This window comes from Rhinopithecus roxellana, chromosome 18 (genome assembly GCF_007565055.1).
Source record: "Rhinopithecus roxellana isolate Shanxi Qingling chromosome 18, ASM756505v1, whole genome shotgun sequence".
Lineage (NCBI taxonomy): Eukaryota > Metazoa > Chordata > Mammalia > Primates > Cercopithecidae > Rhinopithecus > Rhinopithecus roxellana.
In genome coordinates, this window is record NC_044566.1 from 10,324,876 (window position 1) to 10,344,708 (window position 19,833).

General features: G+C 41.2%; 1 protein-coding gene across 2 annotated transcripts; it reads left to right on the forward strand.

The window, feature by feature from the left end:
- The first annotated feature begins 3,013 nt into the window (after window positions 1–3,013).
- Window positions 3,014–15,130, forward strand: METTL21C (methyltransferase like 21C). 2 transcript variants are annotated; one of them, XM_010353088.1, is made up of 6 exons: window positions 3,014–3,054; window positions 3,668–3,785; window positions 5,319–5,457; window positions 8,889–9,040; window positions 13,822–13,939; window positions 14,457–15,130. In XM_010353088.1, exons 3-6 carry the CDS (start codon window positions 5,328–5,330, stop codon window positions 14,849–14,851), a joined length of 795 nt encoding a protein of 264 aa, XP_010351390.1. In that variant the 5' UTR covers window positions 3,014–3,054; window positions 3,668–3,785; window positions 5,319–5,327; the 3' UTR covers window positions 14,852–15,130. The 2 variants fall into 2 exon arrangements, with proteins under 2 accessions (XP_010351390.1, XP_030778140.1); XM_030922280.1 differs by having other exon boundaries at window positions 3,668–3,762.
- Window positions 15,131–19,833: the final 4,703 nt, after the last annotated feature.

Sequence of the window (19,833 nt, forward strand, 5' to 3'; positions counted from 1 at the left end):
AAATCCCTTCCTTTGTGTCTGCTTCTTCGAGAAACCAAACTAAGGAAGATGGGGGCTTCTGGGATGGTTGGAAGATGCAGCTCAGGGTTGGGCCTGTGTTAATCCTCTATCAATGCGAATCCACCTCCACCGTATGGATGAGAACACTGAGACACAGGAGAGGCGAGAACAACTCACCTGACATCACTCAGTCGGTAGACACCTAGGATGGCAATTGGGGTTTACCCTTCATGGCAATGCTGATCCTTTTCCTGGCCCAGGGTGGCTTGACCTTTGCACTGTAGACATTCTGAGCTGCGTAGTTCTTTGCTGTGCAAGGCTGCCCTGTGCATTGTAGGAGGTCTTGTAGCATCCTCTATGCACTAGATGCCAGGAGCATCCCACCCCTTATTGTGATAACTAAAAATGTCTCCCCAAAATTGCTGAATGTCCCCTTGGCAGGAGGGGAGGATTCCTCCTTGAGAACCACAGCCCAAGAGAGCCAGATTCCGTAGGAAAAAGGGCAGTGCCCATCCTGACGGAGAGAGGCGAGTGAAAGCACATGGACAGCCTCCTTATGCAGACTTTGATCCAATCTTGTATCTTCTGACTCCAACTCTGGCCCACTTTCCATTATGTAGGCTTCTTGGGATCAATTGTTCCACTGCTATACTTGTTAGAAAGTTCTTTCCTGTTGAGCCCAAATCTGCTTCCCGGTAACTGACTTCATCAGCGTGCCCTCTGAAGCCATGCGGGAGTTCTAATCCTTTTCATGGGCTGCACTTCAACTATTTGAAAACAACTTGTGTGTCCCTGCCCTGTCCCCTCCCTGCCCTGCCTCCCGCCAATCGCTCCCTGAACCTTTGGAGCATCCCCTTGGCTGCTTGGGCACTCAGAGGTTCACTCAATAACAAATTCAGCAACCACAACACCTACTATGTGCCAGGTGCTACCATATGTCAGGAACAATTCTCAGACAGGGAATTCAAACTTCTTGGCTCCTTCTCAAACCTGCAAACAAGAATTGCCAGAGCCTAGAGTTCATGCATGTTAAAGCTTCTGAGGGATTTGGGCATAGTCTGCCTACAGTTAAGTCCAGCGTTTAAGAGCCTTTGATCTACCGTGGTCTAGCTCCAGGCAATAGAGCTCTGATTTGTATCTTAAAGCAGCTATCTAAAAGATGGCTTTGAAGAAAGTATTAAAAAGGAACTCTTTTTACAAGTTATTTATTTATTTATTTTTATTATACTTTAAGTTCTGGGGTACACATGCAGAATGTGCAGGTTTGTTACATGGGTATACATGTGCCATGGTGATTTGCTGCACCCATCAACCCGTCATCTACATTAGGTATTTCTCCTAATGCTATCCCTCCTCTAGTCCCCCACCCCCCAACAGACCCCGGTGTGTAATGTGTCCCTCCCTGTGCCCTTATGTTCTTATTGTTCAACTCCCACTTATGAGTGAGAACATGCGATGTGTGGTTTTCTGTTCCTGTATTAGTCTGCTGAGAATGATGGTTTCCAGCTTCATCCATGTCCCTGTAAAGGACATGAACTCATCCTAAAAATAGGATGCTAGGTTAAAGAGGTACATGTTTCTATCAAGTCACACTTTCAGTAAAATAGCTTTTAAAAAGTTTATGCAAAAAAAATAAAAAATAAAAAGCCTAGAGGTTGATGCAAAAACAATGTTTGTGAGGTTTCCTTCTCTAGATAGTAGAATCAAAGGAGATCAACATTTTTTCCTTTGTCCTTTGCTTAATTTTAAAGCTTATAGAATGAATGCGTATGTGTGTCTATGAGTGTGTATATATGTATATAAATATATACACACATATTCACATACATTGCCATCAGTTTTTAAAAGATTTTTGTAAAATTGTACTGATGAACATCTTCTTGCTGTTTCTCTTAGGGACTGATGACACCTGGAAGAAATAAGTCACAGAGATGCAGAATATGATCACAGAACTAGAAGCATTTGGGGAATAAGAAAGCATTAGAACGATAGAGCTAGAACAAATGCCGGGTCATCCCCCATCATTTAGGAAAGTGGGAAAGGTGATTTATATGGGACCACAGCACATCTACATGAACATCCTGAGTGAAAAGAAACTGACATAAAGAACACAAAATAGTGACACCAGAGAAACGAGTACCAAGGGTGGGTACACAAACAAAAAAGGGCTTTTATATCTACTCAAGTTAAAACACCATTCATCCAACTCCCTGGCTGAATGCAGCCTATCACAAATGATTCTTTAATTCCCATTTGTCTGAGGCTTTACTTTACATGACCTATATTCTATTTTAAGGGTTTTTGAGCTTCACAAATGAGCACATGATTTTCCTCCTTCCCTTTCGACTGTCCCTTATTTCAATTACATAAATCACAATGGCTTACTTTTTCTTGGAAGAGGTTTTCTGATTTCCTCTTCCCTCTGCTCCTTCTAAATCCCCCGGATTCAGCATTAAGCCTTTGACTCCTGTCCCTTCTCATGGATAGACGTTCTCCTTTCTTCCTCCCAAAAGCATTCCCTTCCTCTTGGTAGATCCGTGAGTTCTTTCTGGCTGCCAGGATATGGGTCCTAGGCAGAGCCTGGGTGGGGCATGTCCTCCCTGTGGCTACTAGAGTTTGCCAAATGAGCACAAAATTCGCAGGTCTGTGCAACTGTCCAACACCCACTTCTTTGAAAAGTGAACTGGAAGTCTAACGTTTCCAACCACATCGCAGCAACTGGATGCCACGGGGATAGCCTCTGTTATGTTGCAGTGATATTCCTGAAACTTTTGAAGGGAATTCCATTTAATGTTGCTAGGACTGTGTGTGTGTGTCTGTGTGTGTGTGTCTGTGTGTGTGTGTGTGTGTGTGAGACAGAGAGAGAGAGAGAGAAAGAGAATTCTAGCAAAGTAATGTGTCTGTGAGGACTGGTAGATAATGCTACCCTAAATAACTTGGGCTTCCACTGGCTGGCTTTTGTTCATAAAATGCTAATCCTTTCAGGTGTAGACCTATATAAAACATTGGGGATTAAAGGTGCACAGAAGCCTCCAATCTCTTCTGCTGCATAAGGTAAAGATATGTTTAACAATTCAAAATTATTTTGGGCTTACTAACAAGGAGTCATTTCCAATTCTTTATTAACTATGAACATGTGATGTAAATCATAGACGTGCTGAACTAATAACAGTCAGTCAGTAGACTACAGCAGTTCTTTTGCAGATGGCTTTTCAATGCACAGCTGTCTTTGGGAGAAGTTAACTTATCACTTCTACAGTGATGGAGAGGTTATCATTTCATTGCACAAGGAAAACTGTCCCTGGTATTTGACTGAAAATAGTTCTTTCCTTGCATGGAAAATGAAGATGCCTTAGATTTAATGTGCACATTCCTATGGTGACAGGCTGAAATTCTGTATACAGCTTCACACTGTGTATTTCCTCTGTAACTTTGAAGACAATAACAACAGTTGATATCGTATGAGCAGGAGGCTTTGCATGGGCGACCCCTCTTAATTCCCACAACCATAGTATGAAGCAGGTGTCACCGTCATCTACATGATTTACTTGGATTGTACATGGCACAGGCAAGAGTCAAAGGCAGGCAGGTTTCTCACTACAGTGCTGAGACGTCTACACTGCGGACCCTCCAGATACTTTCTAACAACCAGTCTGCTATTTTCTAGGGGGAACAATCCACTTCCCGCAGCTGTGAGAATGTTGGAAAGAAGGAGCAAGTGAACGCCTGCAACAGAAACATCCTCCTGTGAAGCAGAGCCTGGTAGAGCATTCTTGGCTGGCTTGGTGAGCTGGAAATTGGGGCAAGTAGTTGATTATTTGATTCTAGAGTCAATGAAAATGCCACATTACTTCCACCACAATCTCATTGCTTTGAAATCTGTTGTGCAGACATGTGTGGGGCACACAGCCTCCCCCAGGTGTAGACAGAATTACCCACATGGTGGGGGCCTGGCACTCTTTCTCATGCTTTGTTCCCTGAGGGCAATCTCGTGCCTGCACGGCTGGATTTAGTGCTGGTCTTAGGTGAGCTAGTCAGTCGTGGCGTGGCTGGTGTGTCCAGTTTCCACCCTCAGTTGGATGGAACCTCAATGTGATGGGCAACTTCTGTGTGTGAGGAATAAACCCAGGACAGTAAACACAGATGAGAACCATTTACATTTTGTAAAAGGGACCAGAAAATGTCACTGTGACGGTGTAGACTTCAGATACACAAAACATGATGAGAAATTTCAGGACAAAGCAGGCATGGAAAAACAAGTCAGAACCAAGGCAACCTGGGCTGTGTCCTGCCTGCTGAGTAAGAATGGAGACTTGGGCTGGATGGCCCATCCTGGCTCTGACTCCTGGCGTCATCCCTGGCCAGCTGTGCTTGGTCTTGTGCTGGTTTTCAATCTCTCTGAGCCTGAATTTCTCTCATCTGAGACAAGGCATCATGCCAGTGTCTACCTCATAGGGTTTTTGTGAGGATTCAACAAATACACATCAAGCCCTTCAAGAACTATGCGCAGCAACAATGTGAGAATTCCTCCAGCAATGTCGGGCATCGTTATTTTAGGACCAATCAATGATCCCAATAGCTACGTCTCTTGTTCTGGACCAGGTACCATTTCCTGCGCTTTAATAATTACGTTCACTCTTCTGTTTCTCACAGCAGCCGTAGGAGGTAGGCAGATATTATGATCGCCTTTTCGCTGATGAGGAAATGGGCCCTGAGGGACTGAGTGAGTTGCCCAGTGTTAGAGAGGGAGCCAAGTCGAGCTCCTGGCCCAGGTCCCAGTGCTTTCTACTGTCTTGCAATAGAGCCTCGTAGGAAAGCAGAGCAGCCTTGTGTTGGCTCCAAATCCCAGCTTCTAATCCATGATGTCATTAACCCCAGAATCCACACGTACCCCCAGTGGTATGCAAGTCTGGAGAGATTTTACAATTCAATTCCAAAAGTTATTAGAGATACAGTATGGAGTTCCAGAACTTAGTGATGGGCTACAATATTTGGAGTGGGGAGGAGGATGGCAAAGAATAACTTTTCAAAAGAACAAGAACTTGCTGTAGGCCCCTGAGCAACATAAAACTGGTTTTCAGGCCAAAGCTGCTGTTGCGGCATTTCTTCAGCACATAGGCTCGTGAAGAATGGTTTCTCTGCATCTTGCTCTGCAAAGCCAGGATAACAGCTCCTTGGGTGGCTGCTTTGCTCACTCAGGGAACTAAGCTGAAAAGCAGGCGTTCTTTTCAGCTCAGATAAGCTACACCTTTCGGAGCCCTTCGGGAATGTCTTGGGCTGAGCGACTCGGGCCTTGTCCAGCATTTTCCTCTCAGCAGGCTCCGGCTATGGACGTGTGTCTGAGCTCCACGCAGCAGCCTGGGCGCCTGGGGGAAGGACTGAGCTCCCCGGGTGGCTGGTTAGAGGCTGAGAAGAAGGGGGCTTCGCAGAAAGACAGCACCGGGGGAGCCCTAGAAGGTAACCTCCTTCTTCACCACTTCAACAGTTGACCTCAGTTGCTTTCCTGACGATGACATGTTCAAGTAAATTTCAGTGACAAGAATTTCCATTTCCTTTTAACACTAGATTTTTTACTATAATGAAGCTTAGCAGAAAAATGCTGTTTTGCAAGCATAAACATAATTCCTGTTTTTTCATTATTTGCTTATTAAAAGCAATTCCTGTTTTTTCATTATTTACTTACCAAAGTTCACACATTTGTTTTTATTGCATGTATAGATCTAAGCTTGCTATATTTTTGTAACAAGAACTTAAAAGAAGAAAAAAAAAATCTAGGTTTGTTTCTGCTTTTCCCCAAAATACATTCTTGGCAGCTTTGTCATATAGCGAATCTTTAGAAATCAAACTGTATTTTCCCATTAGGACAATGTAACAGTTTAGGGTTACATTTCTGAGCATGGATTCAGTTGTAAATAAATAATAGACATAACAAATAATATAATAAAAGCCAAGATGCAGCATTTACAGTGTTTATAATTAAAGGTGGTAAAAAAATACATCCCAATACTAATAAATAAGAATGTTGTCTATTTTTACTGAATTGTTTACATAAAAATGCAACTCTAACTTACCTGAAAATCTGATCTCTCTAAAACTATCAGAATAGCACAGATATAATAAATGAAAATATTTCAGGTGTAATGAACATACATTTCTTTATCGTTGTAGAACCTCACAGGGTCTTATGAGAGAATACGTGTATGTCTATGTTTCCTTGCAATGTTGATTGGAAAAGTGTAGCTGTCAAGCTTAATATTTGTCAGTTTATTTACCTGTGAAATGATGAGCCATTCAAAATCAGCCTACTTACTCTTCCTAGTCTCTAGAGAAAAATAAGTCCCCAGATGGTGACATATAGGAGGAGGGACAGGCATGGCCTGGATAAGAGTGGGGCAGGGCAGGGAAGCGGCAGGGGCTGGTATAGGTCCCTGATACTCTGAGCCACCACCCATCAGTGTGCTGGTGATGGCTTGTACTGGCACCTGAATTTCAGCAATTTTTGTAGCTGGTTGTTATATATAACCATCATTCAAATTTAAGTTAGAATCTTATTATTAAATAGATTATATTAAAGACAAAGGATATTAAAGACAAAGGTATATTAAAAGCGAAGTTGATACTCAAAAGTCATCATCAATTATTCTATTACCTCTTCCTAATATCTATGCTCTCGAGGTTAATTGTGCCTATGGTGTCTGTGCGGTAGGAACACTACACAGTGGCGAGGTACTGCACATCTTTCCCCAGCGACTCGTGCTGCTTCTCCGAAATCGGCACGGTGGGAGTATTCACTCCAGAGCAATAGTCAAAACCTGTCAATCAGCGCTTCTTCCCCTCTTGCCGAACTGGTTATTAAACATTAATCACCCTATTCTTCGGCCTTCCTCCTGCCTCTGAACCAGAATTCAGAGTCAGTCTCTCAGTTCTGTGTGGTAGGAGCTGGGATTCTGTTAGATGTCAGCGGCTTCCCAAAAGAGGTGGGGAGAGCTACAGGGCTCCCTCCCTTTCCTACAACCTCCCTGCAGCCTCCTACCAGGGCAGGTGACAGCAGAGGACAAGCTCTCAGGACTGAATTGGCTACCTCTATTAGAGGGGTCTTGCAAGTTCACTGAGGTCCCAGGGTTCTGGAAGCTCACCGTTTTTGTCAGAGCAGAGAATTCTCCTTCACAGTGGTCAAACATACTAAATCAAAGTCCCAGGCGAAAACACTCTGAAGAACTGAAGGCACCCGTGATGCTAATTTACAAATGAGTCATTTCATTCCCATTTTTTTCAGTGTGCTGCACACTGATACTTTTGTACTATACAACAAAAAACGAATTTCTAGATAAATTAAATGAAAATATATAGAGACATAGAAACTACAAGCTCCACGTTTTGTTCGTAGATTCAACAGACATTGTCAAATTGTTGTGACTGTTTCTAAAGGCTCACTCCAAATCCCTCTACTTACTGCGGAGCTGTTGCTAGCATTGGCAGAGCAGTGGCATGGAACTGTTCCAGGGTGTATGGAATGAGTGAGACCTGAAACACCCGGAGGCCCTGCCCCTGACCTGAGGGATGCTCTGCTGACCAGGTTTCTCCCAAGACCCACTTCCCTTTGCCTCGTATTCACCTCCTCCTGCCTTCCACCTTGAGTGCCTCGTTCAGATTAAAACACATCCAATGTTCAACGGCTGCCTCCTCTACCTTTGTCCAAAGCCCATGTTTTACCTCCTGTTAAACGTTTTACAGTCATATCCCAGGCCACAAAGGCAGGTTTCGTGCAAACAAAACTGACCTTCCTCCCCGATAGTCTCCGCACTGTTAATTCTTTCCCACCGCTGGGACCAGCACCTTTTCCTCTGCTCCTGGTCCTTCTTCTGCACACTTTGACTCGCTGCTCTTTTTATTCTCAAACACTCTGTAAAACCTGCAAACACTTGTGATCCCTTGATGTCGGCCCGATCAGATGCTCTTTTCCTCTCATTTTATGTCATTTGAGAGCTGCTAGCGTGGGTCATGGGTTTAAAGGAGTATTTAAAGCAATAGTAACTTAATAGCCAGAGCTCAGCTGACATCCTCCCCCAGGGGTGTGGGGCTGGCTGGGCTTGGGTGGCCTCTACCTTTTGAGCAGCAATTGTAGGAAAGATTGAAGGAACACGCTCCAGCCAACGTGGGAACGTTACTTCACTTCAAGACCTAAAAATAGGCAGGTCTGGCCGGGCGCGGTGGCTCACGCCTGTAATCCCAGCACTTTGGGAGGCCAGGGCATGTGGATCATGAGGTCAGGAGTTTAAGACTAGCCTGACCAACATGGTGAAACCCTGTCTCTACTAAAAATACAAAGATTAGCTGGGCGTGGTGGCACATGCCTGTAATCCCAGATACTCAGGAGGCTGAGGCAGGTGAATCGCTTGAACCCAAGACGTGGAGGTTGTGGTGAGCTGAGATTGTGCCACTGCACTCCAGCCTGGGCAACAGAGTGAGACTCTGTCTCAAAAAGGGGGGCGGGGGGAGGCAGGTTTGTGTTTACCTAGTTTCTCTGTATCCAGACAGCTCATTTGTGCAGTTTTGCTGGTAAGTTCGCCATTTTTCCATCAGCAAAACATACGGTGGGGACGGATCCACACCTCTTCTGTCCTCCCCTAAATAAAGAAAGGGCCCAGAGCATTCTTTGGCATTTTGTCATGTGATAAAAATGTCACATCCAAATTTCATCCAAATGTCCCCGTCATCCCATATAATTCAATTTTGTGCCAATTTGCAGGCGTTCTCCTTGATAGCATCATCCCCTCTGTTTATGGAAAGGTCGCTCAATCTAATGACGTCTTAGCAGTTGTACCAAGTGTGTCTTTGCACTGGATTTTAACAAATGATGAACTCCATTTTATTTTTCTACTTCACAGAATCCAACAGGATAGAAGCATCTCTTCACAGCCTCCAGACATTTGTTCCTACAGATTACGCCAGCTACACTCAGGAGCATTATCGGTTTGCAGGAAAGGAGATTGTCATCCAGGAATCCATAGAGAGTTACGGAGCGGTGGTGTGGCCAGGGGTGAGAGAAGTGTCACGTTTGTGATGTCAGGATTTCTGGAGATAACAATTCCGTACTTCCGAGTTGCCTTGGGCAATTTGTCAAGTTCCTTCATATCCTGTGCTTCTCAATTTGAGGTTCAATGTCTCGCCCCCTGGGGGGTGTTGGTGGTGTGCTTGGGATCAGCAAAAACAGTATTTCTTTCAGAAACACTGGTTTTACTTTAAGCTCTGTTTCTTGAAACATTATTTTTATATTAAATAAACTCAGCTATATGAGGAAGGGAATGCAAAACTTATATAATTTGTTAAGAAAAAACCCAGGGATTTAGAGTTTAGATATTGCAGTGGGCATCTCCGAGACACGCCCATCGACCCTCAGACATTCATCGCTCTCTCTTTTTTTAAATTTTGAGACGGAGTCTCACTCTGTCGCCCAGGCTGGAGTGCAGTGGCACGATCTCGGCTCACTGCAACCTCCACCTCTTGGGTTCACGCAATTCTCTTGCCTCAGTCTCCCGAATAGCTGGGACTACAGGTGTGTGCCACCACGCCCGGCTAATTTTTGTATTTTTAGTAGAGATAGAGTTTCACTATATTGGCCAAGCTGGTCTCCAACTCCTGACCTCAAGTGATCCGCCCGCCTCGGCCTCCCAAAGTGCTGGGATTACAAGTGTGAGCCACTGTGCCCGGTCACCAGCTGTTCATTTCTTTTCCATGGGGGCTGTGCCGGTAGGGACGTTTGGAAGCATGACTTTGTGGCATGTGTACCCCTGTCACAGCCCTGAGAGGATGGTGCTGAAATGAGGGCAGTCCTCTGGATTTTGAGTCAGAAAAGCTGCCATTTCCGGGCTGGGTGGTCACAAATGTTCACTTCACCTCCATTTGCCTTCATTTCCATGTTTAAAACCTAGGGTGGTGGTAATGTCTACAGCACTCCTGACACGGTTGTCAAAATTGTGAGAATTAATTTCAGGTTGTGAGATTAAATGAAGTCGTAGTGTAAGCTCAAATGAGCCGTCCTCATTAAAGTAATATTCTTGCCACCTTCAGCTGAGAAAATGGGGATGCAGGCCCGTCTGCCGGCGTGGTAAAGCTCCCGACTGGGGTGCAGGGCAGAGCCAAGTTGGGCAGCGGCCCTCGGAGCCAGCGCTGTCGCTTTTCCCACTGCAAACGTTGTCAGTGCTTAGAAAGGCTCCAGACCAGAATTTCTCAATCTGCAGTCTTGTTAAAATGCAGATTCTGATTCAGGAGTTCTGGGGTGGGGCGCATTTCTTACACGTTGCCGGGTGATGCGTATCTGCTGGGCCAGGGCCGCCACACTGAGTAGTCCTGGTCAGTGGTTCCATAGTGCTCCCTCAGGTCATCTGGTGATGACACAGGATGGGAGAAGGGTAGCCAAAGGGCTCCAGGCTCTTAGGATGTCAACCTCCACTCACTCCCAAACAGGGAGCTCTATTTTTACACCTTATGCATATAATTTCCTTCAACCAAAGGCTTTTCTTTGCCTTAAAAACAAGTTTGAAAATCATCAAACTACTCACAGCTTCCTATTGTACACCACAGCAGTGGTGTAGCGATAAAGTGGTGTAGTAAGAGATCAGAGGCCGGGCATGTGGTTTACGCCATAATCCCAGCACTTGGGGAAGCTGAGGCAAGAGTATTGCTTGAGCTCAGGAGTTTGAGCCCAGCCTGGACAACATAGTGAGACCCCATCTCTCTTTTTAAAAAATAATAAAAACGAAGAGATCAGAAATTGAAAAAAGAATATTTGTCCACCTGACTGTTTTATTCTGAACAAGGTATCATTCATGCACCAAACACTAGCCTCTCACGAAACCTGTTTCCTGAAAGCTGCATAAGAAGGGTATCTAGAGTGGGGATGGCACCCTTTTCCTGTGCGACTTCAGGTGCAACTCTGTGAAAAGATCCCTTCGGAGTTTGCTAACAGGACTAGGGGCTGGGGGGAATGTTTACAATGTCAAAAGACATAGCTGTTCCTGAGAAAAGCTCGGTCTCCAGATGACACCCTGGGGTCAGCCCCTCACAGGGCAGGGCACCAGGAAGGATGCCTGCAGCCATCCCCAGGAAGTTTCTCAGAGCTGCCCTCTGAATGGCTCTAGGTGACACTCTCTTCCTGATATTGACCTCCTCCCCGCAGCCCCCACTGCAAATACTACTCTTCTTTCCTTAAGGACCAAAGAACTCCTTTCTTTAAAACTTCCCTTCTAGACCCTGGAGCTCCTTGCAGTGTGCTGTGGTTGGTGCTGTTTATGTCTCACCCATGTTGCTATTTCACCCACCACCCTGGCCTTCCACACCAGCTGGCTTCTCCCCGGCCCATGAAGTCGGCCCTGACTCCTCGGCAGCTCTGCGGTGATCCCTCTCCCCTCAACCTGCTGTACGCTTCCTCTACAGCACTTACCTCCCCAGAATGCAGTTTGTAATTGGCTGACATGGCCCCCAAGCCCCACTACTGAGTTCCCAGACAGTAGAGATGACTGCGTCATATTCATCTTTGCTTGTGGCAGTTCAATATGAACAGATGAAGATGAAATGGAGTGACATACAGGATCAGGTTGGCTACTAAACCTACCACTGGTAATCCTAAGAGTGACACGTCTCAAATCATCCTGGTTGCCCCCACTCCAAACTGGGCCCCAAATAGAAAGTAGAGTCCAGAGGAAGATGGGGGCATATCGTTAGCTAGAGCCTAAATGTGTAAGTAAATCATAGAGTTCATTGTTTTTTTAAATCTCAGTGTTCACATTCCTCACTCTAGGCTATTTATACTCAAATTTAAGTAACGTTGCCATTTCTTCTCACAACTCTTCCTAATCTCTCCAATCCAGGGCACTGCTAGTTGATTCCTCATGGCCATAAATGTAAACACCTCAGCAATCAATGCAAATCAAATACCCTTTACTCTTTGTGGAAAGGTTAGAGGAAGGTGGAGGCAGAAGAGAATGAATAAAGAAGAAAGGGATGTTTGATTTCCTGTATAAAAAACTAACAATATTTAGTTATACAGTGTTATATATATAAATGTTGATATATAAAACATTTTATATGTATTATATATAAAATTTAGTTCTATACTGTTATATATACAACTAAATGTTGATATTTATATATATTATATATACAATTTAGTTATATATTAACATATATAACTAAATGTTGATATATAAAACATTTTATATATATTATATGATTATTATATATTTTTATATATATAAATGTTTATATATAAAACATTTTATATAATATATAAAATTTAGTTATATATATTGTTATATATAACTAAATGTTGATATATAAAACATTTTATACATATTATATATACAATTTAGTTATATATTGTTATATATATAACTAAATGTTGATATATAAAACATTTTATATATTATATAAAATTTAGTTATATATTGTCATATATAACTAAATGTTGGTATCTAAAACATTTTATATATATTATACATAAAATTTAGTTGCATAGTTATACATAACTAAATTTTATACATAATATATAAAATGTTTTATATATCAATATTTAGTTATATATTGCTATATATACAACTAAATGTTGATATTTATATATATTATATATAAAATTTAGTTATATATTATGATTGTTATATATTGTTATATATATAACTAAATGTTGATATATAAAACATTTTATACTGTATATAAAACTTAGTTATATATTGTTATATATATAACCAAATGTTGATACATAAAACATTTTTTAAAATCTCCTTGCTACTACTCAAAGTGGGTCCATGGGCCAGCAGATGAGCATCATGTCAGGGCTTGTTTAGACGTGCAGGATCTTGAGTCCCACTCTCGACCTACTGAATGAGGATGTGCATCTTTAACAAGCTATCCAGGGGATCTTTTTGCACACTGAAGTCTGAGAAGCAATTTCTGAACAGTCTGTTTCTTAGAAGAACCACTTTTTAAAAAGCCACTAACCTGTTGTTCAATACGGCAAAGCGCTAGCCAATCTGAATTTTGGTAAAGGAGTCAGGAAAGAGGTGTTCAAGTTTATAAAATGACATTTAAAAAAACTATTTCTATAATTTAAAAAACTGTCTTACAAGAAAGAATTCTAACATAAAACAATATTCTTTTTTTTTTTTTTGAGACGGAGTCTCGCTCTGTCACCCAGGCTGGAGTGCAGTGGCCAGATCTCAGCTCACTGCAAGCTCCGCCTCCCGGGTTCACGCCATTCTCCTGCCTCAGCCTCCCGAGTAGCTGGGACTACAGGCACCCGCCACCACGCCCGGCTAGTTTTTTGTATTTTTAGTAGAGACGGGGTTTCACCGTGTTAGCCAGGATGGTCTCGATCTCCTGACCTCGTGATCCGCCCGTCTCGGCCTCCCAAAGTGCTGGGATTACAGGCTTGAGCCACCGCGCCCCGCCAAAACAATATTCTTAAAGCAGCTGGAGACCCATGATTAAACCAGTGGAAGAAGTTGCTGTTTTTTCAGCCCAACATTGCCCTGATTTGAAAGAGCTAAGCTGATCTACCATTCTTCCTATGCTTTGGAGATTGAGCAAATCTGATGGAGGCAATTTTAACATATCTGTTTCCCCAGTTCCTTAGATGCAATTTATTATAACTTCTTTATTTCAGAGGTCTATATATGGCATTGAGTGTACATTTGGGTTCTTATGAATATAAACTGAACATATGTAATAACATGTCTTTTAGTATTTAAATTTGGGTGCCAGAAAGGGTTGCTACTGACTTCCAACGTTCCAATGCCCACATGAAAAGTTATAATTATTTTTCAGGCTACGGCTTTGTGTCAGTATTTGGAGGAACATGCCGAGGAACTGAATTTCCAAGATGCAAAAATACTTGAAATTGGTGCTGGACCAGGCCTTGTTTCCATTGTGGCCAGTATTTTAGGTTTGTTTATTCCTGACCTACTATCCAGACCTTTACTGTAACAATAGCAAGTACTTACTCTATGAGGGGCTGTGGTTTAGGTGCCTGGCCCTGACTTCACTCAGTGACTCTCCCAAAAATGTCATGCAGCAGGAATTACTGCTGTTATCCACAGAGATAACTGAGTTTCAGAGAGGTTAATAAACTCCAATCAACCAGTTTCCATGGGACGAAGTTGAGTCCAGAGGCATGACTCAGTCTCTGTTGTCAATTTCGGGGGTGGGGTGAGGTGGGGGAGCTACTGACATCAGGTGGTTGGAGGCCAGGGAGGCTGCTCACCATCTTACAGTGCACAGGACAAGACCACCTACAGGGAAGAATTAGCCAGGCCACATTAGGTCAAACATGTCCAGCCCACCCACCAATAGAGCCAAGGCTAAGGAATCCAGTTGTTTCTTGTGTTTCTCCCTGTGTCTATGTACACTGTGGTTGTCCAGATGTTTCCAGGTCATTGTTGCAATTTTTCTTTCTCTCTTAGGAGCTCAAGTCACAGCAACAGATTTGCCTGATGTCCTGGGAAACCTTCAATACAATCTTTTAAAAAACACACTACGATGTACAGCACATCTTCCTGAAGTGAAAGAACTGGTATGGGGTGAAGACCTGGACAAAAACTTTCCCAAGTCAGCTTTTTACTATGATTATGTCCTAGCCTCAGACGTGGTCTACCATCACTACTTCCTGGACAAGCTGCTCACCACCATGGTGTACCTTTCCCAGCCAGGGACGGTGCTGCTTTGGGCAAACAAGTTCAGATTCAGCACTGACTATGAATTTTTAGATAAATTCAAGCAAGTTTTTGACACAACACTGTTGGCTGAATATCCAGAGTCATCAGTCAAACTTTTTAAGGGGATACTAAAATGGGACTAAATCCAACAAAATGCCTTTCACAACGTTACTGTGTCCTTTGAGCAATGTGTTAGAAATTGCTTTGTTAATACAGACTTCTTTTATAGGATTGAGAAGGTAGTGCATAGAAACAACTTGTATACTTGGAACTAATGTAACAATACTGCAGAAACTTTCTAAGATAACTTAAGATTATCTGGTTAATCTAAATATCTAAAAAGAATAACTTTATAAAAACATGAAAAGTAGCTTTGTTGGTTCCAACGAAGTTACATGTTTAATAAATCTTACATGGATAAATTAACAAGTGAATTTCTTCCCTATTTCTGCTATAGAGCATATGTTTAAACTTGTCAATATACTGTTGTCACATGCTTTTTGAAACTGGGCTTGACAGAGTCATTATATCTTAGTTTGAAGACTCTACTTTTGCAGATTTTTAACTGCAGCAAAAAGAGGATATTGAATGATAGAAAACAGTTAATAGCCTTAAAGTTGATTAAAAGTGAAAAATAAAACTGCTGGAATAAGAACAATGTTGTCTTAAGAACTTCTTAATTTACAAAGACTCTCCCTCCGTGTCCATTATCTTAATAATTTCTAGTTAATTTCTATATTGTCTGCTTTTTTCACAATAAGTATTTTAGGCTCTCCGGCCACATACTGTTCTACATTATATATATATAATAATAATATATATTATATATATTTGCTTTTACAACCATTTATGAAAAGGTAAGAACCTTCTTAGCCTGCACAAACAGGCGAGTTAGATTTGGTTCACAGTTCATAGTTTACCAACTCCTGGAACTGCAGGCAATCCACAGTGAAATTATTGGAATTTGTAAGAGTTTAGGCAAGGTTGTCAAATGTCAATAGTGAAAGCTCAACCTTATTTGTAAATTCTAACTACAGATAGTTAGAAAATGAAATTTAAATAAAGATACCACTTACAATTGCAATACTGAAGACTGAGGAATCAATCTAACAAAAGATGGGCAAGAAGTTGATGCAAATGTATCTAGCATTATCGAGACAAATTAAGACTAACATAGGTAAGTGGGGAGACATCAAGTTTGTGCATTGGAAGACACTGTAAATATGCCAGTTTTCTCCAAATTGATCAACAGCTTATGTGAAATCATTGTAAAAATCCCAATATACTTTCCTGTGGAATTTGTCAAGCTAAGTCTAAAATCATGTGAAAATAAAAAGGCCAGAAGAATCAAGGTGCTCCTGAAGAGCCTGGTGGGAAGATCTGCTTCATAAGAAGTAGTACTTTAAAGAGGCAATAATTGAGACAGCAGTTAGTATGATTTGCTAATGTTAATACATATAGGTATTTCTTAAAGTGATCTTTAAATCTGCCTGTAAAACAAGAAGTATCTGTAAGTTTAAGGAACAAATGGGCATTCTAGCCATAATTCCAAAGATTTAATTGTCTCTATTTTCTCCTTTATCGATATTGCCTTCTGAGAATGAGTCTCTAAGGTAAATTTGGTGATGTTTTTAAATACTCTTCAAATTTTCTTGATGGTGATTAAGGTTTCTTCTTTTAAAATAAATAGTTGATTCATCAACAGCAGGATCTACCTGATACAAACCTGTTTCCAAGATTTTAGGACTAATTTCTTTTTAAAAAGGAAATCATGCTTCCCCCTACTCCCACATGTATGTGTGTGTGTGTGTGTGTGTATATATATATATATATATATATATATATATATATATATGGTGCTAAAGAAGTCGCCTTTCTCTCAAGCAAAAGGGAAGGAAAATGAACATTCCTTTTGCAATGTCCTCCTTTAGGATATAGAACTTACAAGATCAGAACCCCCAAAGCAGAAGATAAGTTTTAGGAAAAGGCAGTGTGTCTTCTACATCTGGATACTATGTGAAAAGCACAGGGTGCCTGCCTGGTGACTCCCAATTATTCCACCCAATTTTACTTGGAGCTGCTTCTCTGTCTTGTGTGAGCAAGATCAGGAAAGTCACTCAATCTGGAAAACGTTGATTTGTTAGTATGAAGCCTAGTACGCAAGTCAGTTGATTTCAGCTTAAAAATAGATGTATACATCAATTGAACAGAGACCAGAAACAGACTCACACATATATGGCTAAATGATATGTGACAAAGATGCCAAGGTAATGCAATGGGAAATTATAGTCTTTTCAATTAGTGATGTTTGAACAAATTGTACACACACGACCTTGACCCTTCTCTCATACTGTACAGAAACATTAAATTGAAATGGATCACAGACCTAAATATAAGAACTAAAGCTATAACAACTGTAAAACTTCTATAAGGCAACATAGGGTAAAACCTTTGTTACCTTAAGTTAGACAAAGATATCTTAGATATGATACCAAAAGTACAACTTGTAAATGAAAAAAATGCTGAGTTGGTCCTTATGAAAATTAAAAAGTTTTGCTCTTCAAAAGACTATTACACACACTGGGCCAGGTGCGGTGGCATGTGCCTGTAGTACCAGCTCCTCAGAAGGCCGAGGCGGGAGGATCACTTGAATCCAGCAATCTAGCTTGGACAACACAGCAAGAAACACACTGGGAGAAAATATTTGCATCACACACATCTAAAAAACAGCTTGTGTCCAAACTCTCACAACTCAAGACAGACAATCCAACAACTGAAAAAATGTGCAAAATATCAGAATAGAAACTTTATCAAAGAATATATACAAATGTCTAGTAAGTTCATTATTTACTGGAGAAATGCAAATTAAAATGAGATACTGTATCACAACCAGTAGAATGGCCAAAGTTAAAAAGGTGGTATCATCAAGTGCTGATGAGGATGTATGAAGCTTGTAACTCTCACACATTGCTAGTAGGAATGTCAAATGGTACAGTCATTTTGAAAATGGTCTGCTAGTTTCTTACAATATAAAAAGAAATATACCATGTCTCAGCAATTTCATTCCCAGATTATCTACACAACATTACTTGAAAAGATATGCCCAAAGACTTGTAAACAAACTTTCACAGCGGCACAGCGGCATTATTCCTAATAGCCTCAAATATAAACAATCCAAACATCCATCAACTGGTGAAGGAACAAAATGTGGTACATCACACAACACAGTATACACACCAGCAACAGGGAATGAACAGATACACCCAAAGTGGCTGAAACTCAAGAACATTACACTAGGCGAAAGAAGACACAAAAAATTTAAAACTGTGATTCCACATATATGACATTTCCAGAAAAACTTTAGGATTAGCAGTTCACCGGCTGTCTGGGGCTAGGGGTGAGAATGGAGACTGGCTACAAACGAGCTTGAGGGAGTTCTTTCAGATGATTCGGAAGTGCTAAAAACCCAGACTGTGCTGATGGCTGCATTCTAGACATTAAACTGCACACTTGAAATGGTTAAAGTTTATCATATGTACATTACACTTCAATAAAGCTGTTAAAAAACCCATGGTTTGTCCCAAATGTTATGCAAATTTTCTTTCAAATCCTAGATCTTTCAAATACACAGTGTAGAGGAATCTACTAAGAAAATTACAGCAATGAAACTCGTTCCTTTAAATCTTTTAAACTTTTCACATTTCCAGGGCAAAGGAATGCGATCATATGCTTATTTTGTAAATCAAGTGCCCTTTCAGAATGGCTGAAATGATTAGTTATCTTTTTCTTTACACTATTACAGAAAATTTTAAATAAAGTAGACAAACTGTATATTTTAAATATGTGCAGTTTATTATATGGCAACTATAGCTCAATATTCTGCTAAATAAGTGTATTTCAATTCATGGAAAACCATGGTTAATCTAAACCATTACTTTCTCTGCTCCCATGTTAATTTGAATCAAATCAGACAAATCATTCCTTTTGTAAATTCAGCTTGTATCTATACAAGATAATCACAATACTATCACATCTAAAATTTTATATTAATATAATACATTAAAATGTGCAGTGTTCAAGTTTCCAATTGTCTCATAAGTGTCATGACATTTATTTTTAGTTTCAATCAGAACCCAACCAGGTCCAAATTTGATTAGTTATGTCTCTTAAATCTGATCCTCCCTTCATCTTGCTTTTTTTTTTGTAGAATTTCATAGTACTGCATTATGCAGACTGCATCATTAGTGTGTCATTTAACTTGTTCCTCAATCCTCTGTTGTTTCTGTAAATTTTACATCTTAATGAATCAGGCTTGAAACCATCTAGCCCAAGCCCAACTTAGATCTGCCAAATTCCAGGCAAGTAACACTTACTAGTGAAAATAAATTATTGTAGACCAGCTGAGTTTTGAGGTAGCTTAACTTTTAAAACCACATATAAACTGAAATTACAAAATATATTTTCAGTTGTTTTGTATTCTATTTGCATTTTAGGTGAGACCTGGCCGATTCCAGAGTGAATTTGTTTGACATGACTGAGTAAGCAGGCAACCCTAGCTGCACAGTGAAAACCTGACAGCTGGCACTGACACTGGACCTGTAGTTATACGTGTTTGTCCCTCGAGAGGACTCGGCTTGAATTCATTACATACTTGCCTGATGTTTAAAATCCTCTCACAAATCAGGGGTTCTAAATGAAACTAAAACAGTACATTTGCAAAACTGAGTGCAGAGGCATTTTGCAGCAAAGTGCTGGCAGGTACTGCACCATCACATCCTGACCTGGCTCTCAGGGTATCAGGAGGACAGGTAGAAATTCTGCTGATTGGGATGCCCAAGAACCCTTCATGTTAGAGCATCACTCACATCTTCCTCTTCTGGTTTTCGGGATTTTACTTAGTCAGCTACCCTTTCTCAGTTTACCACCCATGACTACCGATAAATTTTTCTCCCCTTGGTTTACTATGTTAACACAGACTCAGGCTCATGAAGTTCAGTTTCTCACTTTTTCATTCCTCAGAAAATTCTCTCCATTCAAGTTTTCCTCCCCTTCCCCTTTAGGGGAGACAGCAAGGATCCCTCTTACCTATCTCCCTATGAAGGCTTCTCTTAGATCCTAAAGGGAA